General features: G+C 33.0%; 1 protein-coding gene across 1 annotated transcript; it reads left to right on the top strand.

Moving 5' to 3' along the window:
• The first annotated feature begins 4,624 nt into the window (after positions 1-4,624).
• Positions 4,625-19,426, top strand: LOC123542542 (protein eyes shut homolog). Its single transcript, XM_053531158.1, has 15 exons — positions 4,625-4,670; positions 5,223-5,295; positions 6,952-7,034; positions 7,938-8,009; positions 8,607-8,709; positions 10,209-10,303; positions 10,804-10,872; positions 11,136-11,310; positions 11,528-11,632; positions 12,321-12,431; positions 12,818-12,928; positions 13,419-13,555; positions 13,795-13,891; positions 18,240-18,407; positions 19,158-19,426. The coding sequence occupies exons 2-15, from the start codon at positions 5,250-5,252 to the stop codon at positions 19,424-19,426; spliced, it is 1,641 nt and encodes a 546-aa protein (XP_053387133.1). The 5' UTR covers positions 4,625-4,670; positions 5,223-5,249.
• Positions 19,427-23,957: the final 4,531 nt, after the last annotated feature.

Below are 23,957 nucleotides of genomic sequence, written 5' to 3'. Positions count from 1 at the left end.
ACTTGTCCCTCATAAATATGGGTTCGAAATCTCGCTTGATTGTAGAATTTTTCATGAGCTGAATAACCGAAGAGTGGTTAGTTTGTCCAGTTTCCTGCCCTTGCCTGACACAATGCTCGGATTGATACCTGTTGTCTTCCTCCTTTATCAAAAGCTCAAAAGGATGCCAAATGACCTACATTTCGTCAGTACAAAATAAATGAGAAATATAACTCATGTCATATATTATCACACTTAAAATTACCATTATCAATGAAAAGATGTACAAAAATAAGGATAGAACGAACAAATCGTATCGACATTAAACTTCAGCTATCCAAGAAATATATTAACAACCGTCTGAGCAAAGTACGGAATGCCTCTGTTTAATATATGAATCACATGACGTAGTGTGTTGTCAAAGGCTGCAGTGACATACATATTCGTATGTAGCGATAAGCTTAGCATAAATTTCTTTCGAAAGTCTTTCTCTAAATCAATTTGTATTTCTTACTCAGTATCGAAACATTTACAAACAAGGTAAGGAATTTCAGTCGCTATTTGACATTGTAGACAAAATAATAGACACCGAACGTCAAACAAACACTAACAAACACATCTACTACTAAATATTTGATAGCTTTACAAACTTTGCCATGCTTTAAATCAATACAAAATATCAATACCCTGTGGACACAGACAGTTATAATATATTTTAAAAATTGTAAACCGTAAGTTGATTCAATTTTATCGAAATATGGTAACAGTAGTTTTTGCCAATTTAATGAACGGTCAGGAACTTCTTGACATTAAACACAAATGTATTTTTACGCTGATCCCTGTCACAGCACTAAACATTGGCAAGTGAATCTGGCTTAAACAACGTATGAAGACACAGACAATAATAAACTTGTAGCATCTCCTTTTTTGGAGACTATTCCTGATGTCACACTTTGTAAATCAACACCGAAAATTGCCAAGACCCCACAGTTGGTTCCGTGACAATTCGCTTGTTCATGTTGAAATGTGCAACAACTTTTATCCCTTTAGGAGAAGAACGTTCCAACGTAAGTCAAGTCTCAACGATAACGTGAGATGACATCTCCACAACAATTGTTACGGTGTTGCCCCGACAACCTTGTTGATTCATTTATTACGTGTAATAAAGCATTGATTCTACGTTTTCATAACTGCAAAATTGAGTTTTATGTGCGAAAGCTATATCAGCTAGTAAATAAAACGAACTACTTACAAGTAAATTTTATAAGCTACGTAAATATTTCAAGGTCGCAACGATAACAGAAAACATGTGACAACGTCTCACATACAGAGTTGCAAAGTCTGAATATTATAATTACCACTTGAAATGATAAAAACTGGTATAACCATTTTCTCTTCTCGTCGATACCATTTCTTGGACAGTTTTGTAAATGACTGGATGATGTGTTAGCAAAGTACAACAATTTGATCTGTATGACTTTTTTCTTTCGCGTTTAACTGAATCGCCCTTTTCTTTTCTTTAAATTGAAATTCATGGAAAGATCAGTATCTATTTTATTCTCAGACAATTTCGCATTTTACTACGTGTCCCTTTCTCTAAAATCAAAATAAAACCTGATCTTCAACTATCTAATTAAACTTTTATCTGCTTCCGGAATAAAAGAGGATCTTCCTGTCTGTCCCTCTTTTTTTGCCGCTATATGGAGTCTTTATCGGTGACAATCACCGCAAAAATTGAAGAAATCATAGACCATAGCAACAGAAAATCAAGAATTGTACGTACGAACAGCCCAGGTTTGTTCGTACTTTAGAACAGCCTGGATTTGTTCGTACGAACAACCCAAATCTGTGGACTGTATGCATTTGAAAAATATCCAAGACATTCAAAGAATTCTCATAATTATCAGTCTTGGCTGTTCGTACGTACGAACAATTGTGAGAACTGAAAATTAATCTCTTGCATACAGTCGCTGGATGTTTTCATACATACGAACAATATTCCAAATTGCATAGATTCTTTTTCAGTTCTCACATTTGTCGTACGCACGAACAGCTAAGACTGATATGAGAATTCTTTGGATGTCTTGGACATTTTTCAAATGCACACAGTCCACATATTTGTTCATACGTACGAACAAAATGTCAGAACTGAAAGATAAAATTGAAGGATTTTGGAATATTGTCGTAAGTATGAACAAATCTGTGCTGTTCGTACGTACGAACAAATGAGAGAAATGAAAAACAAATTGGAATTTGAAATATAGTTTGTACGTATGAATAAATCTGGGCGAATCGTACGAACAAACAAAATGTTAGAACTGAAAAATGATATTTTTTATGCAATTTGGATTATTGTTTGTACGTACGAACAAATCCAGGCTCAGTTTCTACGTATGAACAAATCTGAGAAATGAAAAAGAATTTGTAAATGCAATTTAGAATTTTGTTCGTACATACGAACAAATCTGGGCTGTTCTTACGTACAATTCTTTAATATCTGTTGATACGGATTGTGATTTTTTCTGTTTTTGCTGGTATTTTGAACTCTATGGATATGTGCATGTATCAGTTCAGTGTCTATGCCACGGTGAGTATTGCCTTTCAGCGTCGTAGATTAAAACCTTTTTGACGTTATTGAAGGTATAAAATTGTCATTGAATCGTTTGATATTAGAACATGCTTGTATCTTGCCACTGTATTCTTAATTATTATGAAAAAAAACAAACTAAAACGTAAACCCTTAAATAACACAAAACAACTTGAAATAACATAATTTTATAAAATCTTGGTTATGCATGTTTCACAAATGATGTTGTAAATATCCAAATAGAAATAAATCGTGCTTTTTCTGTTGCAAACTTGTGTTTCAAGCAATTTTGGACTCATACTTTGGAAACAGTGTACAACTCGCCGCACATGTCGATTGCGTCACGTGTACATTTTGGCAGCATTACGCGGTCATTTGATGTTTTGAAATAAAAAAAGATTTTGATAGAAAGCTTGAAAACTTGAGTGTAATATGCGCCTTACAACTGAATGCACCGACATTAATTTAAACGCTTTAAGACAATATCAATAATTTATATTATTTCAAAAATTTCATAATCTCATAAATCACAATAATTTGAAAATAATTTAAGTTTCCTTTTCATATGAAAGGTTGAAGGCAAGTTTTCATCACGCCAAGATATATAAAATGTCCTAAAATTTAGAAAACAAAAAGCAAAAATGTCCGAAAAACCATCCAATGAAGAATAGCCGGGTATTCTTTCGACTACCACTATATTTCACCGACGCGCTACCTGAGCCGCCAAATTCAGACTATTCTTTTGGGGGTTCTCTATTACCACTACTGTTTTGCAGACGGACTACCGGAGACGACTAATACGTGCCAGAAAAAATGGGGGTGCTCTTGCGTTTCACTTTAGGTAACAATCTCAGTTGGTCAACGCATACAATTATCATAACAGTAAAAGTATTCGTACTTAAAGAAATTTAAAGAAAGGACATTTACAATTACACAGTTATTTCATAACGAAATAATCAAATTAATAGTATTAACAAAATACACAGGGTCTCACTTAAGGTAAAGTTCTCTGTTGGCCAAGCCATAAAATTGTCATAACGTTAAAAGTATGCATATGCAACAACTATAATCAAACAAGCAGTGTCACCTTAAAGAACTTAACTGGCGATTCCTTGAAAATAACAGTTTCCAAATATTCTATAAATAGAATATCATCATAACATCTTGCTGAAACTTATCATACCTTTAAGGAATCTAATATAATAGCCGTAACGAATCTTATATATTTGATTCCGCCATATCACATCCAGTATGCAAACTCTTTATTCCAATAACCATACGCCCTTTGAATAACCCCGTTCCACAAAAAAGACGGCCATATTTTCCCTAATTTGATCTTCTGGGTATTAAAATACGTCATGACAATATGTAGCCACTGTCTCAGTTGATCTTACTTTTTCTGGTTAAATGCAGTCCGTGCTTATGATAGAAAGTTATCATACTGTAGCTGAGCAAATACATTTTGCACCGATTCTAAGACTTTTGAAATGGAACATTTAATTTGGGAGCATCAGTACACAATATATAGTGCCAAAACGAACATTTCTTATAAATAATATATATATATGAGCCGCACCTTGAGAAAATCAACATATTGGCTTTGCGACCAGCATGGATCCAGACCAGCCTGCGCATCCGCGCAGTCTGGTCAGGATCCATGCTGCTCGCTAACGGTTTCTCTAATTACAATAGACTTTGAAAGCAAACAGATGGATCCTGACTAGACTGCGCAGATGCGCAGGCTGGTCTGGATCCATGCTGGTCGCAAACCCACTATGTTGAAAGAATCTATAAAAATCAAAACGTTTAGGTCCACAATGAAATAAAAATAGGAACAGGCTTATATAAAACATGACAATGTCACTTTAACTTGGAGAAATTGAGGATTTTAGCTTTCAGCCATTATCTGACTAGCCCGGAAGTGCTGCTTGAATAGCTTGAATATCTATTTAGTACTTTTATATCTTTTTAATCTTCTTTTCTATATGCAATGTATTGATAACAGTCCTACTTTATTGACATTCTTTAGTGATGTTATCTTATCTAAGTTGGCTAGTTGATTTTATTTCGGCATTCAGTGTTTTGACTGATAGCAGATACTTAGGTAAGGCGCTTTGCTTTTTAAAACATTTACTTAATTTTACAGTTTAAAATTACAATTAATCTAAGATCATATAACTAAGATATACACGACATTGTAGTAAGTAAATAAAAAATGATATGATATGACTAAAGTAAAATTCAAAGAATTATGTATCATCTCATGAGTGCAAACCCTTTCACTGCTGGACGCTAGGAAATGACGACCTTCCAGCATTTATTTATGAAAGAGGAGTACCTCTCTGTACAATATTTTACAAAAAAAGCAATTCATAGTAATTCATATAATTTGCAAACAAATAGATTATAGTTAAAAGGTAACAGCGTTTATTTATATTCGCAACCTGTTGTCACCAATATTGTTCAATTTGTTGGTTTGAACAAACAAACTTCCACTTGTAAAGACATTGCATTTACCCAGTGAACTGTACAGGTTTAGTTATTACAACAACAACATTATAAAATTGTTCATTTTAAGACTGTCCAGATTGATTAATATATTGTTTTGACGAAGTAAATGTACTGAATAATGAATAGACGATGCAATTTTTTACAGCCACTTAAATCGAAAAGGACAAAAAGAATGGACTGGAGGATACTACTTCTGTTTGTCCCACTGATGCAAGGAGGTAATAAACTTACTGCGTTTACTTCAATCAATTGATTATATTAAAGACTCAGTACATCTAAAAGTTTGTTGACTTTTGTGATAAACAAAATGGTCCTTAAATGCTATTTCGGCTAATTTGCAAATTGTACATAAATAGTGAATCCATTTATTTAAGAAATAATATATCTCATTTAGTGATTTGTCGCTGAATAAATAATTGTTTGGAGTTCAAATGAGAAGAATTTATATCAGGAGGGCGCAGCCCGAGTGATATAATAATACGCATCTGAACGACAAACAATGATTTTATTCAAGAGCAAATCATTAAATGAGATATATTATTTCGATTCTAATACATTACCATTGGGGTGCGGGTGTGTGTGTGCGGGGAGGGGGGGGGGGGGGGGGAGGGCATTGAGTACTTCCAATTTTCACCCATCAGAGTATTGCGCTTGAGCCGGTGGTAGCTTTCGTTAAGAAGTTTGCGTTATCAAACCAAGTGTGCTATTGTTTTGCTTGGTTGCATTTTATGCCGCTAAAAGTTCTTCCTATAGAATTTACTGGATAGGTCGTACAAATACTCTTTAATATCTGTTTCAATGTACGAATGTATCATGCCATGTTAGATTTTAGGAAAATATAAAAGGAAAATGAAATAGTAAGATTTATTAACATTGCCAAAGGTCATCTCGATCTGTTAGAATTCAACACAGGTTATCACCACCTGTCAATTCTCTTGCTTTTATCTATATGTTTTATCAGTTTTGTCTAGGCCATTGTAGTTCTTAACATTCAATGAATCAAAAGGATTTAAAAATTACCGAGACAACACAAAAGTCATTCTTTACTAGCTTCGACATTTATGTCTTCGTCAGAAATAACAACGTACAATACAAACGACGTCACGTCCGTTTGGACGCGAACGTCAACGTGACAAAAGCGCAAATATAGAATATATTTGTATTAATGTACATATAGATACGGATCATAATGATACGGCGGGTATTTATCGAAAACATATTTCTTCAATATGAAGCAGAGAAAAAATAAAACCCAACATATCTACATGACAAATTTTGAAGTATACATGTGAAGCATAAGCGAGAATTAACGATAGATCTATTTTTAATTATATAAATAGTAAAATAACATTAATTTAAAAGCTAACCACACATATATAATTACAGAAACGATTAAAGACATTTTGTCTTTAATCGTATTTTAATGAAAGTTTTTAATTTTTTGATTGTTTCTGTAATTAATACTATTTATATAATTATAAGTAGATCTATCGTTAATTCTCGCTTATGTTTCACATGTAACATTTAATGAACTAATTCGTACTCACTTTAAATCACATTTTATTTGCTGTACATGTTTTGATGTGTTGAGCATGTTGAGTAGTCTTAGATTATTTCAACATGAAATGGCAGATAGAATAGAAATATTTTAAAGACGGTTGCATCAGTTTTGGGTTAAAAATCCCAGTAATAGAATTTGTTCAAACTTTGTATATGAACAAAGTGTAATGTTATAAACACAATTACGAGAAAAAAATCGAAAGTCACCATGCTTGTTCAGGAGTTATCCGCCCTTGCATATGCAAATTTGAAGAAAAATCCAGTTTTACATTTTTGCCTCATCTCTTTACATGTATTATATTTTTGTTTTACAGCATTGTCCCTTACATGTTTACAATGTAAAGGTATCTCACAACCCCGACACTGCAAATTTGTAGACGAATGTTTTCCTGGTGAGGTAATTGTAAATAATTTTCTAATTTGTTTAGCGAATTGTCTGGCATTACTATATCATTAATATATGAAACATTTTCAGAATAGTCTGTAAAGAATGCTATTATTTCTGATCCTGGGATCATGTAGTCTATGTAACATTCCAACGAAAATTAAAAGGCAAGGTTCGACCTCCCGGAAGCACAGACACTCCAAAATACAGCCGTAGAGCCATGCATAGCAAGGCCCACCCGCAGCTAATAGAAAAAAAAGAATCTAATACGGAAAAAATATAGCAGCCGGCTTGATTAAAAAATCCAACAGCATGTGCATCTCTCTCAATTATATGCAAAAAACAAAATTGTGCTGTATACATCCAAGATATGATTAACTAGTACACACAGAAAATATTGTTAAATGTAAAGGTAAAAGTTAAGGTAAATTTCATTTACCGCCGCTTTGTGAAACAACTAGCATAAACTCTGTAGAGCTTTTGAGCGACCCTATTTTAAGAACAGTTAAAAGCAAATATACCTTACCCCCGCAATTGGCTGGTACCCATTTACAGCTGGGTCGACTGAGGCAATTGTGATAAAGTGCCTTGCCAAAGGACACTCCGCAATGGGAGTAGCCAGGAATCGAACCCGTAGCCTTCACGTCCGTAGGAAAGTGTCATGATAGTCCTGTCGACCAATGCGTTCACACTCTTGACCAATGCGTCTATCTATAATTTTTGTGGTATTTATACATTAGAAATCAGGTCTCATTAAACATGTATTTAACATAACGCCACTATGGATATTTTTATTGTAGATAATCTTCACATTTTCAAAATAAACAATAAGTTTATTTTCTTTAAACTCGGCAGAATGTAGACTATGTATTCTATTTCTAATATAATTTTGGGTATTTTATATATTGCTAACAGGTATGTAGTGTAGAAAAGATTACTAACTCCTTTGGAGATACTGTTTACAACGTTGGATGTATAACTCAATTGGTAAGAATGTGTTTGAATAATACTTCTTCCAATAGGTAGAGAAAATAATGAGTAACGATGAAAAATTTAAATGATTTGAAAAAGATTTACCACAGAGAAGATCACTCTTGTTCTTTTATTTGAATACAAACTATCACAGTAAATGCGTTTAATTAGACATTGAGGTATCCGAAATATGCTACATGTGTATGCTGTAAAAATATATTAAAAACTGTCATAGAAAAACAGGTATGGAAATAATTTGTTGTACATTCCAATTACAAAGAAACGATAAGAAAGACTGAAGATGTTTAAAAAGCAGAAGTTCTATTCTAACTAACGAGCACACATCGATGTTACTATGTCATTGTTAAACTGCATATTATTAATTATATATACAATTTTAAAACAGAACGATTAAGGCAGCTTTAACAGCTGGAATATCTGTGTACAAATTGTTTTACAGTACGTAATTACGTTAGCATATCTCTTCTACTTAAAGAAAAATCTTGCAAATTGTAGAAGTTTACTAAAACTATTTGTTTATTTATATCGGTATTTCACCATATATAAACTTATAACTTAAGTAAATTGCTTAATGGAATTGTTATTTTTCAGCTATGCCACAACACGTCATTTGCGCATCAAGGATCAGACCTCGTAGTATGCCGTGAATGCTGCCAGTTTGATCTGTGCAATGCCCAAGGGTGCGGAGTGTCTGGTAGATATTCTGATTAATACTAAGATATGTATTGTTGAAAAAGTAGAAGAAATTACTTCAAAGTTATTTAAATATTGTATGTTCAGCTTCGAAAGTGGAATTTTAATCGTTATTATCTACCAGTAATACCCCCTTCACATCTACGATTTTTCTTACGATTTGTGACGGATTCCACAAAATCGTAAAAGTTCACCGATTCCCCACATTTACGAACTATTTAAGAGCTGTGCACGATCAAATTGCGATTTATTCCGAGTAATTACGATGCATTTACGACTAAAATTACCGATTTGTTCCGAGTAATTACGGATCAATACGATCGTTTTACGAGCTATTTACGAGTTATTTACGAGCTGTTGCGAGTGAATTACGGATTATTATGATTCACAAAAGGCTTTACGAGTACATTACGATTTGTTTACGAGTTGTTACAAGTAGTTACGTGTTAGATACGAGTATTTACGATTATCATGTTTTTGCAATTCAAATTTGCATTCTTCTTGTTGACTACCTCCTTTTTAGGCGGCATTGTTGCAGATATGATTGAGGTTTCACTCCTTTGACGTACTGACAGCAACTGAAAGGAACTGTTCGATTCGGTAGCTATTATGCCTCTCATAAATCGTAAAGCATACGTATTTTATCGTAAAGTACTCGTAAAGTACTCGTAAAGTGCCCGTAACATATCGTAAACCCCTCGTACCGCATCGTGAAAGAAAACAAAGTCTTTAAGATACGTTTACGAGCGCTTACGAGTGGTTTACATGTTGTTTACGATACTTACGACTTGTTACGAGCTCTTTACATGCTCTTTCCGAGCTATTCACCGATAATTCAAATCGCGGACGATCGTAAGAAATTTTTGACATGTCAAAAATATTACCTCAACGTTCACGATAGCTTGCGACCTTTTGCGAGTGGTGCCTAGCTATTAACGACTACCGACGAGCTATTTACGATTGCCTGCGACTGCCTACGAGTTGGCAAATCGTAAGGAATCGTAAGAAAAAATCGTAGGTGTGAAGGGGGTATAATGTACATATGATGTTATTATTATCTACCAGTAATGTACATATGATGTTATTGATCCCGCGTCGTGCTTTTGAGTTATTGAAACACGGTCACGTTGACCTCATGTATACCTACTAATAAGCGCAATAAATGCTGATATAGGAGAATCTGGTTTTAAAATATTAAGTGTACAAAGAGAAATTATTAGGCAGGCGTATAATCTCTCGTCGTGTTTAATTATATTAAAACATGGTTCTGCTGTACATTTTTTCTTCAACATACTAGTATACTTCTATTCTTTCTCGAACATTTTTATGAGATTAACTTTCTGCTTTATAGTTGTTTTTGTTTTTCAAGCTGACAAAATCAATACCTTTCCATCGGTATCACGTGGATGCTTTATTTTCTCTGAATACACGAATTTACAAATTTAACGCATGTTTCAAATGACTAGCAAACTATGTGATTGGTTATGACCTTTTATACAGGATATCCACAAAACAGAGGCCCAATTTGCTACAGTTGTCCCATGCAGACAAGTCCTGATACTTGCCATAAAATCGCTTTCTGCGAAGCAGGCGACGTACGTACCTTCGAACATTTATCATTGTATAATATGGTATAAAAAGCTCAAGCTTAGATAACACGCAAAATTTCATTTTCAAACAAGAGCACCACCTGCGGAAACTAGTTAACCATAGTCAGAAAATACATTAAAACATAACAAACTACGTTGAAAAAAGGGGCGTAACTTTGAGATGATACAAAACAGAGCAATGGACTCTTTGCATTCTACGTTTTGTCATCAAAGGGAACAAGTGCACGAAGTTAAAAGGTTTTAAAGTATCTGAAGAAGACGAGTAACCTTTTAGTATCTTTTTTTTCTTCAATGTGTGGAAATAAATACCTTGCCCGATGACATTTTCTGTAACCTGTCAATTCAAATGGTTAAATAAAAGATATAAAGTCAATTGTATGGGTAGTCTAAATAAGGTCTGGTCTGCTGCAAACTACTGGGACAGTTTTCGGCTAGCTGTCGCCTAAAATGCATACAGATAAAAATGTCTACGTAATTTATTGCAGGTTTGCAAGTCTGATGTCATGCATGAATTCGGAGATACAATATATACAAGCGATTGTTCCAGGGCTCACGTGAGTATTCTTGTATAATATCTTCCTATTTAATTCAGCCCTTGTTAATGTACATTGTAGTACATCATAAGCACCAGAAATTTGTGCTTTCTCGTCTAATGTGGTCGATTTATATTTGTTAAACAAAACAGTCATTTCCATATCGTGAAAAAGGTTTACCCAGTTGCCTTCCACGTTTATTCATTTATCAGAAAAATTAATGCACCATTTTCTTGACACGATTTTAATAAATGCACTTATTCACACACTTCTTTGTGATGAAGGAATGTAAACACAATCAGCAACAAGGGACAGCGATTATCGGCCGTGACGTTTCGAATATTCAAGGAAAAAGTGATCATGTAAAGTCCAAACGTTCGCTGACAGACCACGTTTGTAGTGGCTGTTGTAACAATGATTTGTGCAATAAAGGTTGTAATGGTACAACACTTGTCGCAGGTGCGTATACTGCTTCTTTACAGTTAAAAGAACTATATTCGTATTTGTATACCTGACAGAATATTAATTCATACATTTCTGCTTTAATTTTGTGATTTACGAGAACCGTCGCAGAATATGATAGTATCAGTTCTAGATAGACATATTGTTCATCTATATTCAGATCATAATTCTTAATACCAAGTTCTAGATAGCTATACTATGCATATTTCTTCAGATCACTGTTCTTCTAGTCCATGCCTGCATGGTCGTTGCGAGAATACCGCAAATGGATTTACATGTATCTGCGACGATACGTATACTGGAGTTACATGTGATACTCGTAAGTAGCTGTTTAGGATTCTAATTAAGTAGATTCGAAATAAACAATATTTCGTGCAAAGGATAAATACTATTCTGACCTCAGGGCTCAAAATTCCGAGTAAAGGTTGAAAACTAGTATAAATGACCCAAGGGCTATAGATGTAAGAAGCCACAATAGACGGTTAACAATGGCGAATACCCTAGTCTCCCATGCTAAACTGATAATGGATTAATAAGAAGCCGACATTAATTTTGTACATGATTCCAATTCTTATATAATAGTGTTAATCAAAGTTAGTGCTTTGGGGCCTGAGAGATGTTGCACCTTCCATAACCTCTCACGAACAGACATAATCAAATCGTGTCTGCTATTAAATTGTTGAATTCAGTGCTTTTAAATGATATCTTTAATTCTATTATCTATCACAAGATCAGGCTTTACGCGTTGTCTTGTGGCCGTAAAAAGTGGGATGATTGTATAGTACCTAATACAATTGTACATTCAATGCATTTTTATCATACAAGTTTCGCTTTAGCCGAAAGCCAGGTATTGAGGGATGTTGCACATTTCATTTCCTCTCAGTTAACCTAAGTCTGGTACTAGTATTCCTTTACCTCCTTGCATTCAATGTATTAAAAATCATGTTGATAGTGATATAAAACATTATATACCTACCAGTATTCGTCAATTTTCTATTCACGAACAGGTTTCGGGAAATGTTATAACAACCCTTGTGTTCATGGAAAATGTTATGGAAACGAAGAGGGCTATCTGTGTGTTTGTGAAACAGGATATGAGGGTCAACGATGTGAAAACAGTAAGTGTTTTATGATAGTTTGACGTCATTGCATCAAACCTAATACATTTATAAATTGTTTATCAATGTAAGAGGTATGCTACTGAACTGAGATTTTGGATTACCACAACTCTAGATATTGAATGCGGTATACAAGATACTTTTTTGTTTTGATATAGTTTTGATCGCGCTGAATTCCAGCGAGAATCCCTTATACTGTTTACATGTCGAAGAAACATCTGTTTGTTACATTTAATTATATATTATATATTGACATGACGTGTGTGTCACATACACATAATTGCCTACCAATACAAAAATAATTCGTCTTGATTCCTTGACGTTTTCTAAGTTTTTAGTATTGCTAGAATTATTTTATGATACATGCATTTATTTTTTTCTTTTAGAGACTGATTACTGTCAATCGAGTCCATGTGTGCATGGGAGATGTGTTTCTAACACAGCAAATTTCACGTGCATCTGTGGAAGTAATTTTACAGGAGAAAGATGCGAAACGGGTAAGATGTCATTCAAAATATTGTTAAATCTTTACACAGAATTTAAGATATATTTTATTTTGTCAGACTTACAAATCTATAATGTTACAGTAGCACTTTCCTGTTGGACTTTTTCTTGCTTATGTGTCAGTTGTATCTATTTCCAACCAAATGGAAGAAAATATATCATAATACTTTAAAGTGAAAAGCCTTGTACATTGTAGATATATTTTTAAGCGTATTTGTTATCAAAATGGTCACAAAGACTTCGATAAATAAAATTGATAGAGGTACATAATTATGTTTCATATTGTTCTATCAAAATATCAAGCATGTATGGCTCCACTGTTGCACTGGATGTATTTGTATTTAAAATTTATATTTTCTTTCACTCTTACACCTTTTCTAAATGCTTTAAAGTGAAAGTCGTCGAGTTATGAATAATATTGTATTACAGCATTAAATGCTCTTTCCGAACCTGTGACCGATTTGTGTATAATATTTTATAAAGCTATAGCAGCTGATTGCTACGACATTTACACGAAGAACATCAGCACAAAAAGTGGGGTATACAGTGTTACGTTGTGGAGATCAAAACAAATTATAGACGTATATTGTGACATGGATACATATCCTTACGGATGGACGGTAACTTGTTCTTAATGTATTGTACCTATACATTTATATGTTTTAAATAATGAAAAGATTAGTGATAAAAACGTATTTAACAAATAAGGGTATTTCAATATTCAGAGTACTGATCTAGATTACATCTTAAGTAATATCTTAAGCAAGACAAAAACAGTTAAGCTAACACATAACGGAAAAGAATGTTTGGTTGAAACAGCTTCGTGGGGATACTTTATCAAAACTTCTGTTACATACAGGTTTTTCAGAAACGATTTGATGGCTCTGTTGATTTCTACCGCAATTTCACAGAGTATACAGATGGTTTTGGAAACCTTGGAGGTGAATTTTGGCTTGGTGAGTATAATATCACTTATTACATGATATTACTGGATTCAAATTTTAAGTTCGCATGTACATGTAATGTGTAAATCGTTCAACACCTTTAGAGATGGTACCTAAAAAATTCAAATTCATCTTTACATATTTTTTTCAGAGTGAAATGATAGCTAAGGGCACCAATATTCTAAATATATTTATAGTTTTCCTCTTCTCCATGTAAAAATAGAATTATCTGATATTTAAAAAACGACTTTTTCAAAATATCTGAAGCAAAATAGACAACTCTTGTATTGACCGTCTTTCAATGATTTTAGGATTTCTCCAATTATAGTCTATATCAAAAGTTTCCACAGCTAAATAAATTCAAAATTGTATAGTGTAAGTTTAGTCTACTTTCAACACTTTGAAAGAGCCTATACTGAACTTCATTTTGTCTTTTAATAAAGTCAAATTCCAAGACTAGCCAAGAGTCTAAAACGGTTGAAAAACTTCTGAGTGAAAGACAATGACATGCTCTTTATCATAAGCTTTCCAAAACCATACCAAAAATTTACCTGTAAGAAGTTATTAAAGATTTTATAATGTAAACAAACCCCTACACCATTTTACCATCAATATTTTCCACTCATAAATGCACTCAATTCAGGTGATAATTGCTGATATATTTGTAAATGAGAGGCCCCAACAAAAACCTTTTTTTTCAAGTTGTGTAAACAATTTAAATTGTAAATTAATGTTGATATCTGAAGTTATCCGCTTACTTTGTTAAAACAATAATAAAACACTTTATAGCTTGTTTAAGGTAGTTGACCTGTATCCAAAATCATCAAATAAAGTAAACTCCATATGCCTTTTCAGCATTTATTCGTTTTTCAAGGAAATCAATGATCGTGATAGTTCCATCCAGAGAATGTTGTACTGCTTAAAATACATTACATAGAGTCATTACCTATGAGCTACCTTTAAATGTTGTAATTACAACCACTACTTTAAAACATTATGATTATATTCGATGACAATGAATTTTTGTGTTACATTATTTGAAGCAAAGTACTCCTGAACAGTAAGAGAAACTCTTCAAAATGACTAAAGCATATGCAACACTTTCAGAATGATTCATTGAGTGTATCACCATTGAGAACAATAAATGACTTTGACTAAAAGATCAGAACTTAATAATGTTTCTTAATTTCGTAAATTTTTGGAATTTATGCATTATTTTACATTATCTTCATGCATTACTAAACTTTCTATCAGGGCCTCACTACAACTTATAAAATAACTGTCAGTGTAAGCCATGAGAAAAGTGTGCATATTGTATATTGAATACAATGAGATTTAAACAAATGTAGGTCATATTTTGTCTGCCTGATCAGTTGTTGGAAAAAGGATTTTTCTTTCAATTTTGTCCAATGTTTTATGTTAGCTTCAGTTTATTGGTCAATTCAGAGCTGTTCCCCTTAGATTTACTTTGGTAGGTACCATCTCTAACATCTTTGCATGCACGATAAGAGAAGTTATGTGCCAATACATAAAATTCCATAAGATATGGTTAAGTGATAACAAATCGGTAACTGGTAGTAGTTATCTCAAATTAGCACGCTTCTGATTTGTTATTTGCCAGTTCTACCAGTAGAGCAGCATGTCGCAGGTTTTGAAAGTAGGAAATAGTGGTTATATTAATATACTGTAAAAGCAGCAATTTTTGCGCAATATATTTACAATGATAAACAATATCAATAAAGACGAGTAATAATATTTTCATGACTTTATTTTCATAACCAGACAACATAATTCATTTTAAAGTAGTATTGTGCGTAAGTATTTATCTGGCACTAATCTATCTCGGGCATTCTCGTTTTCATGCGATATTTGTTAGCCTGAGCATAACTTTTAAATGAGTATTCGATGTCTTTGATTTAAAGTTTATAATGTGGATTGATGTATTAATTAGATAACAAGAAATGCAGTTGGATTTTAACAGGAATAATACGTATAATTTTTAGATCAGTCCTTATATTCTAACATTATCCGATTTATTTCCATATTAAACAAAAAAGCTGAAACTGTGTGTTATTATGCAACACACACACATGCACGACACAGTTATTATGTCATAACGGCAAACGTCATAGCGACGCACTGTAAAAGAAAACAGAACAGGCAAATATTTGGTGAATACCGTATAAGTACTTATTACTGCGGGCTTAATATTCTGCGATTTTTTCAAGAATGGGGTGGTATTAAATTTCTGCGGTGTCTTCCTTCTCACGTTGATTGGATTTATTTTTGCGGTTCTGTATTCACCGGTTGTTTCATTAACTTCAAATAGACAGGTACGTATTTTGTTGTTACTTTGGCGGTTATGTTGGCTTCCGGATTGAGAATAAAAGTTGACGAATACTAATGTGACATCGTGTTGAGTGTTAAATAAAAACGCAAGAAAAAAATTGTCATTTTATAAATACAGTCATGACAAACAGACAAGAAAAATGCTTGAATCTATATTCTATGCATTGTAACAGTATGAAAATTTTTGTTAATCACGCCTTTTTCAAGTTCCATACAAATAACGGTAAATATGACCAACACCAGACGGATCGGTTAACAAAAGACACAAAGGATACAATGGATTGTGTTTGTCACATAATTTAAGAAAATTGAAAGTGGCAGCTGACTGCTCAATAGGGAACGAAAATTAAAAAAAAATGATGTTTTTATTATGTTTATTCAACAGCAAAAAATGATAAAACAGTTCTATTATATTACCGTTACTACTAAAATTTTAAACTTGCTTCGTCGGTGGGACAAAAGCCGATAACGCTATCGGACATTGTCTTATACTTAACCGAATTATAATGGCGGCTTGTATCATCGTATCACGGCATGTCAAGACAAAATTGTCTGCGGATTTTAAATCTGCGGTCTTGTTGTCTCCCGCAGAAAATGCAGAAATAAAGTTCCCGCAGAAAAAAGTACTTATACGGTATTTTTAAGGGTATAGACAATAATCATGGATAACGTGTAAGATTCGAAATTATATAGCTCTTTTAGCGATTTGCTCTTGAATGAAATTATTGTTTGTCGTTCAGATCAATGCGTATTATTATGTCTTATCTGAATTCCAAACAATGGTTTTATTCAACGACAAATCACTAAATAAGATATATCTATTTTCAAGAACTACCCACTCATTAATTGACAAAAAACAGAAAGAATATTTTTAACGTCAAAGGTTATTTCTAAGGTCACGGAGTAATAGCTTGTAATGACAACAGCTTTCGATGTCAGTTGCTCAGTCGAGTGTGACTTACAAATTCTAAGTATTCCTTCTCAAGAAAAAGAACAATAAAGGTCTTCGATACGCCGAGGAAAATGCATACATATATTAACACTATTTTGATTTGGTCAAATATCATCTCTTTTAATTGTGCCCCGCCCTTTTCTAAGAAAAAAGGGGAATATAGAAATAGACTGCGTCTTTTCGTCCGTCCGTCCTTCCTTCCATCAGTCCGTCCGTCACACTTCGTATCCAGTCCATAACTCAATAAATGTTCCCCATAATGCGCAAGACCCAGATCCCTAGCTCCAAGGTCAAGGTCGCTCTTAGAGGACAAAGGTTAACAGGTTCTGTTTTCGTGTCCAGTTCATAACTCTGCCATTCATCAAGGGATTTTAAAATTACTTTGCATAAATATTCCCTATAATGAGTTGATTTGTCATGCGCAAGAACCAGGTTCCTAGGTCTACGGTCAAGGTCTATTTTAAGGGGAGCGGTAGTCTAGTGGATAAGGTGTCGGCCGCTCAATCCAGAGGTCGTGGGTTCGAGCCCCACTGGGGTTACGACCATGACTTCACATATGACACCAGTACTGGTTTTTCCAGGAAGCGGACTCGAGAGTGGTTCCAATAAGCTTGAAGCTTTCATCACAATCGACCTTAAACAAATTAGTATAAACTAACATCTATAATAACTTTTTTATAGTTGGTAAAAAATCCATATGCAAATACAGGTGCTAGTGTAAAGAAATTTGCTATATCGGGCGTATATTGTGACATTCTTGCACTCTTGTTTATTTTCCTTACCAATTTAAAAATAGAATCACATTAAATCTTTAAAATACAGATATTAGTATTTGACAGCATTCACCAGAAAAATTATCATAAATTTCCAGACATTTTCAAACTTGATAATGTCTTCATGATATATATGATATATATTTATGACTTAATGTACATTGTTAGTATGTTGCCCTATTACTTAGAATTATGTTGTATTGGCATGCAATTCCAATATGTTTTGGGAAAAACGTCCCTTGGCGGTAGACGTTGGTAACTCTGTCACAACTTCTTGTTTATATAGGTCTCCGTTATATCGAAGAAATGGCATCTAAATATGAGAGTGAACTTAGACTGAATGTGGTAGCAGCTGACAATTCTCATGTGTACGAGGTCTTTCAAAATTTCAGTTTATCGAAATATCCAAATTTTACCCTCCATCTCGGATCTCAGACTGTTGAACAAATATCAGGTTTGTTAAGGATACTATGTTGTCAGTGATGATAAAGTTTTCATTGCATTTTATTAACAGACTCGATCAAAGAGTGTTTGTTGTTACTGTCTTTGATCGCATACCGTATGATAGGATTTCTAATCACAACTACGTATTTAATATGCAAAAGAAAATTATATGTTGCCTTTGATTGTATTAAATGAAATCAGCATTTGCCATAACCAGTTTTATATTAACATTTAAGATATATTCCGTTGAACACGCTTTCTCTTAATCTTTACCCTGCTAAATTTCTAAAATGCACTGGTCCATCATTCAATTTTGGCAGTACCATTTGATATTCGAAGTGCTCACTGAAACTTAACTGACCAAATATCGAACAGTGCAGACTAAGATGATCAATGCAGGCTCATCTCGGTCTTCACTGGTCGCAAATACAGAATCACTTGCCGCCAGCAGGCTAAATGTTAATAAGAATTATTGCAATGTATATTTGTCATACATCTAGTTTTCATATGTGTATGCATTCAAGTTAATAGTTTTTTGTCAAGCAAAGTAAGCATGTGGCAAATAAGGTGATGACCTGCATCTTTAACAGGCTTGCACCGTTATACACAATTTCAGTTGAGCAAGTTTGTGCGACTAACATTATGAACTATACATTTTCATGATCAGGTATTCTATACCTTATAACCTATTGAACAGACAACACTAACCTATTGAAGCCTTGATGCATCTGTTAAATTATATAACATTTATTACTTTCAGGTAATTCAAATGGACTTTCGTATTGCAATGGTTATGACTTTAGCACATTCGATCATGATGTGGACACTTCTGACTTAAACTGTGGACAAGTTTATCATGGTGGTTGGTGGTACTGGAACTGTGCTCAGTCAAACTTGAATGGTGAATATGTATCACCACCTGGAGCAAGATCCAAATACTACCTAGGATGGGGAGGTTTCATCTATTATGCATGGAAACAGCATGCAACACTTAAATCTTCACAAATTATGTTCAGAAAACACACCTGAAATTGTTGCTCGAATAACAGATATCTAACTTATTTATATTAATTAACTGATAAGAATATATTTGATTCTTTTTAGAATATTATATTATCTCTGATATTAACATAAGATGGAACACTTGATTCGTACAGGAGGAAGTAAAATGAAATAAGTTGTTTCAGATAAACTCACTTTGTTCTGACTGTATCAGTTCATGTGCAACATGGACAATTTTGTAAATACGCATGTTCTCTATAAGGACAATTACTTTCAACTGTGTGTTTTAACATAAAATAAAAACCACCTGGATGTAATAGCATTTTGTTATCGTACCTACTGCAAATGATAATTGTACTAGACACCTAGGTGACTTTTATGCAATTTTAGGGATGTATTACTTCTGGTCTATTTATTTTATTATTTAGCAATAATTACTGGTTATGATAATATTTATAGAGAATATTAGGTTACTGTCTTATAAATTTAAATTTATTAAGTGAGTCGGAGAAAATATAAAAGTCGAGGCTCTGCCGATACTTTTGTTTTTTCGTAGACGAACTTAATAAATTCAAATTTATAAGACAGTAACCTAATGTTCTATTTATCCTACCTTCTGATCAAAAATCATTCTTTAATTAAAATTCAAAATCTACCACCACCTAGATCTGAGTCTGTCTTGCACAGAAATTAATACGCCCCACCATTACACAAACGGGTCTTTAAAATAAAAAAATATTATAAAATAAGAGCCGAAAAACAAAGGCTAACCTTGTTTTGCTTTGTGTCCGACTTCTCTGTTCTGCTGAGCATTAAAGAATAATTTTAATTTGCTGCCAAGTGAAGTTTTGTCCGAAGTTCAGTTGAATGCCGGATTGCCCATCCTCACCAAGCAAACGATTGACGAGACTTATATACACGCCATATCGCCGCTTGACAAAACAAATAGGCAAACCGTTTCCTCGATGATTTTATTCAATAACATTGCATTCCAGATGCAATATATTTCTAGATTGAAGTGTAGAAAGCTAAAATTCTAAACAAACGCTATACATCATTACATGAGTCGCTTTCCGTTTCTCCGAGCGTTTCCGTTATAAAAACGTTTTGTAGTAATTGCAAATACGGTATGCATACACTATACATTTGTGACATTGTCTCACGTACCTAATAAAAGCGCGTTTATGAAAATAATTGCATAAATATGTCTTTTAGCAGTTATTCTCAAAAAGAAGATGGCGTCGTTTAAAAAAAAATCCAAAAAGTAGTCCGCCAAGCTTTATCTAGTCACTGACCAGATAAAGCAAAATTTATCTGACCCCTTGATTTTTGCCTTTATTTGCATGAAGGTAGGATAAATTAAAACACTACGTCAACAGGCTTTACTCTACTTTTAACTCCGTTAAAAAGCAATGAAATCTATAACATGTGTATAACATCACTGTGCTATTGTGGTGACGAGTATTTAATCATAGTTTTAGTTTCAATTTTCAAATGGATTCTACTTATTCCCGCAAAACTGAAAGACAACAAATAATAACAAAACTTACGCGACAATTAGAAATATGATATTTTGATAATGATATTCTTGCAAGTATATCGATCTGTCATTTCATTAGGCTTTGATACACTTGTATAACATGGAGACATGCTATATAAATGTGGTGTAATGATAATATTAATAAGATTAAAACTGACCTCATGTTGGGATAGAAATTTGAACACAAGCATCGTTGACATGCTGAAAACTTCGTCTTTATCATAGGGATTTAAGAGATCATTGCAAAATAAATTCTTGTCTAGTTTAAAACATGGTAGGTAAACGTCTGCATAACACATATGGACCATTGTTTTATCTATATTATTAATACACCAGGCGTATGTGTTGGTTTATTATATGTCCAAATGTCTTAATTATTCTATATTAATTACATATACATTAGTTATTGCATGTAACTTTTTTTTTTGATTCCCTGATTTCACGTGAAACCACTAATTTACGATCTTTATTGCATCGTTTCTGTTAAAAAAACCTGCGTAAAGATATAATATAGAAAAAAAAACAACATACATTTAGTGCGTAAATTTACGCATTTTTTACGAATAAACTGAAAAGAAAATGTGAAAAATAAACAAATGATACGAAATGTAAATCTGACACAGTTCGTAAATTAACAAAGTATTTACTTGAATGTCCATAAATTTACATACTAGCATAAATTGATAAAGACTGAATATTACTGCAAACATTTGAAAACCATCACAGGCTCGTCTCCTTAAATTTATGCACATAGCCATATTTAAAACCAGTCCTTTTTACATTAAAAGACCATTTCTAGATTTCGCACAAGTACGAATTAGATCAGAATTAGAAAAAAAAATGATTATGGCAGTTTGAAAAATCTCAAAAGCTTGTAAATTTACGAAAGATATTTTAGTGACGGATAGCCGTTGGGTATCTTTAATAAACTCTCTCTTCTAACTCTCTTTATCGTATGATGGAAATGTGTGGAAACTAGCTCTCTATGATGCAGCCGATAATAAATTCAAATGAAAGGTTTAAAATTTGAAAATATAATTTCCCAATCATTATCTTTGAAATAATAATTTTGTTTTGTATAAATTCTCTCTGCCTCGGTACACATTTTCGCCAGTGGCAAAATGGCCAATGCATTTTGACCGAAGACGACAAAGATTTGTAACAAAGCAAAACATTATGGGAGTTATAATAAGGACACCTTTTAAACAACAATATATTGATATGTAGATCAAACACTTTGTGAATCCCGAAGGTCTCCAAATGTCGCAAAAGCTTTTGCTATTACCTGGCGACCTTTTCCAATTTCATTTTGTTTAAAAGCTTTAGACAGATCTACATTGTTCTCATAATTTTGTCAGTGAAAAACATGCAAAGTGCAAAACTTGAGAATTAAAAGCAGGCTTTCTATTGAGTTATATAATGTGGGGGACATTACTGAAACAGTGTATTTATGTTTAAACAAACTCAATGATATAAATTCCTTATGATGTATTGTCTCACAAATGAATCTAGGTAGTTTAGTATTGTCAAATTAACATGCAAGTTGGACATTTTATATATAAACATGAAGAAATGAGGCAAGCATCTAAGGTTGTTACAGTAGAATTTCAATAGACCTGAACTAATGACTTTAAAGACCCAAGACGAAAGGAGTGTGTTTCAATAATGGTAATTACACATGATTTCCATGAGAAGGGGGATTATTGTATCACTTGTTACTACAGTGACAATTTGACACAGACTATCATGATATTTGTAACCGACGCATGAACAGACGTGTTTACTGCTTTCAAACCTCATTCTTACATTTTGAAATGTATTTTTACTTCACTAGGATTTCTGTATGTATGTTTTTATTGTCTCGGGACAATATACGCGTATGTCTATCGTATTTTTACGATTACTGGACATACACAGTTTTTTTTATGAAATATATACGTTCATTAAGACTGTTGTATATTTCACAGAAACTGTACAAAGACTGATACGTTTTGACATGATGATCAAAACCATTATTTATCTTGATAGCATAGCACAGCACAGAACATAACAGAACAGAACGGAGTTTTAGCCCTGATTTGAGCATGATGTCCTCATGAAAATAACATGATACATGTACATCAAATCCAAGTTCAATAATGCATATTCTACATAAAATGAGACTTAAACATTTTAAACAAAGTAAAATAAATGAAGAAAGTCGATACAAAATAGTACGTTCACAATTAAAATCATAGTAAAGAAGGTATAGGTGCAATATTGATATGTATTCTCTACAAAAATAGAAAGTACACACTATATAACATGGTAAATAAAGTATAGCAATACTTTTAATATGTATTCTGCACAAAAATAGAAAGTACACAATATAGCATGGTAAGGATTGAATGGGCATACTATTAATATGTATTCTCTACAAAAATAGAAAGTACACAATATAACATGGTAAGGAGAGAATAGGCATACTATTAATATGTATTGTCTACAAAAATAGAAAGTACACAATGTAACATGGTAAGGAAAGTATAGGCATACTATTAATATGTATTCTGCACAATAAAAGTACGCGTACTATTAATATGTATTCTGTAAAAAAGGTATGCACACGCTATATATAGGCATACAAGAATAGCTGAAATTTTAAGAGTGGCAACAAACATCATATTAATTTCAAAGTATTTTATATACATATAAATCAGATTTGACATATACAGTGAACGTTGTAGACAAATATATTTTCCATAATAAAGTGGAGATTCGTAAAAAATACATGGATTAAAAGCAGTCAGATCTTCACAATAAAATGAAGATAGCACGGTAAGGTAGGAAGTTAAATCGTTTTCGATTTTGTGAAATATTTGATAACGGCTTTTCTTAATTTTATCGTATTCCTTCAACGTTTAAACGATGATATTCATTTTCCCACACCAACTGTACCTCTTAAATTTTAATTATGTGAGGGTCTCTTCACATGAAAGGACAAAAAAAGTTAACGGAAAATACAAATCTTTTTAGCAA

Source organism: Mercenaria mercenaria, chromosome 19 (genome assembly GCF_021730395.1).
Source record: "Mercenaria mercenaria strain notata chromosome 19, MADL_Memer_1, whole genome shotgun sequence".
Classification (NCBI taxonomy): Eukaryota; Metazoa; Mollusca; class Bivalvia; order Venerida; family Veneridae; genus Mercenaria; species Mercenaria mercenaria.
The sequence above is the reverse complement of the archived record's forward strand: the minus strand, read 5'-3'. Positions and strand labels throughout refer to the sequence as shown.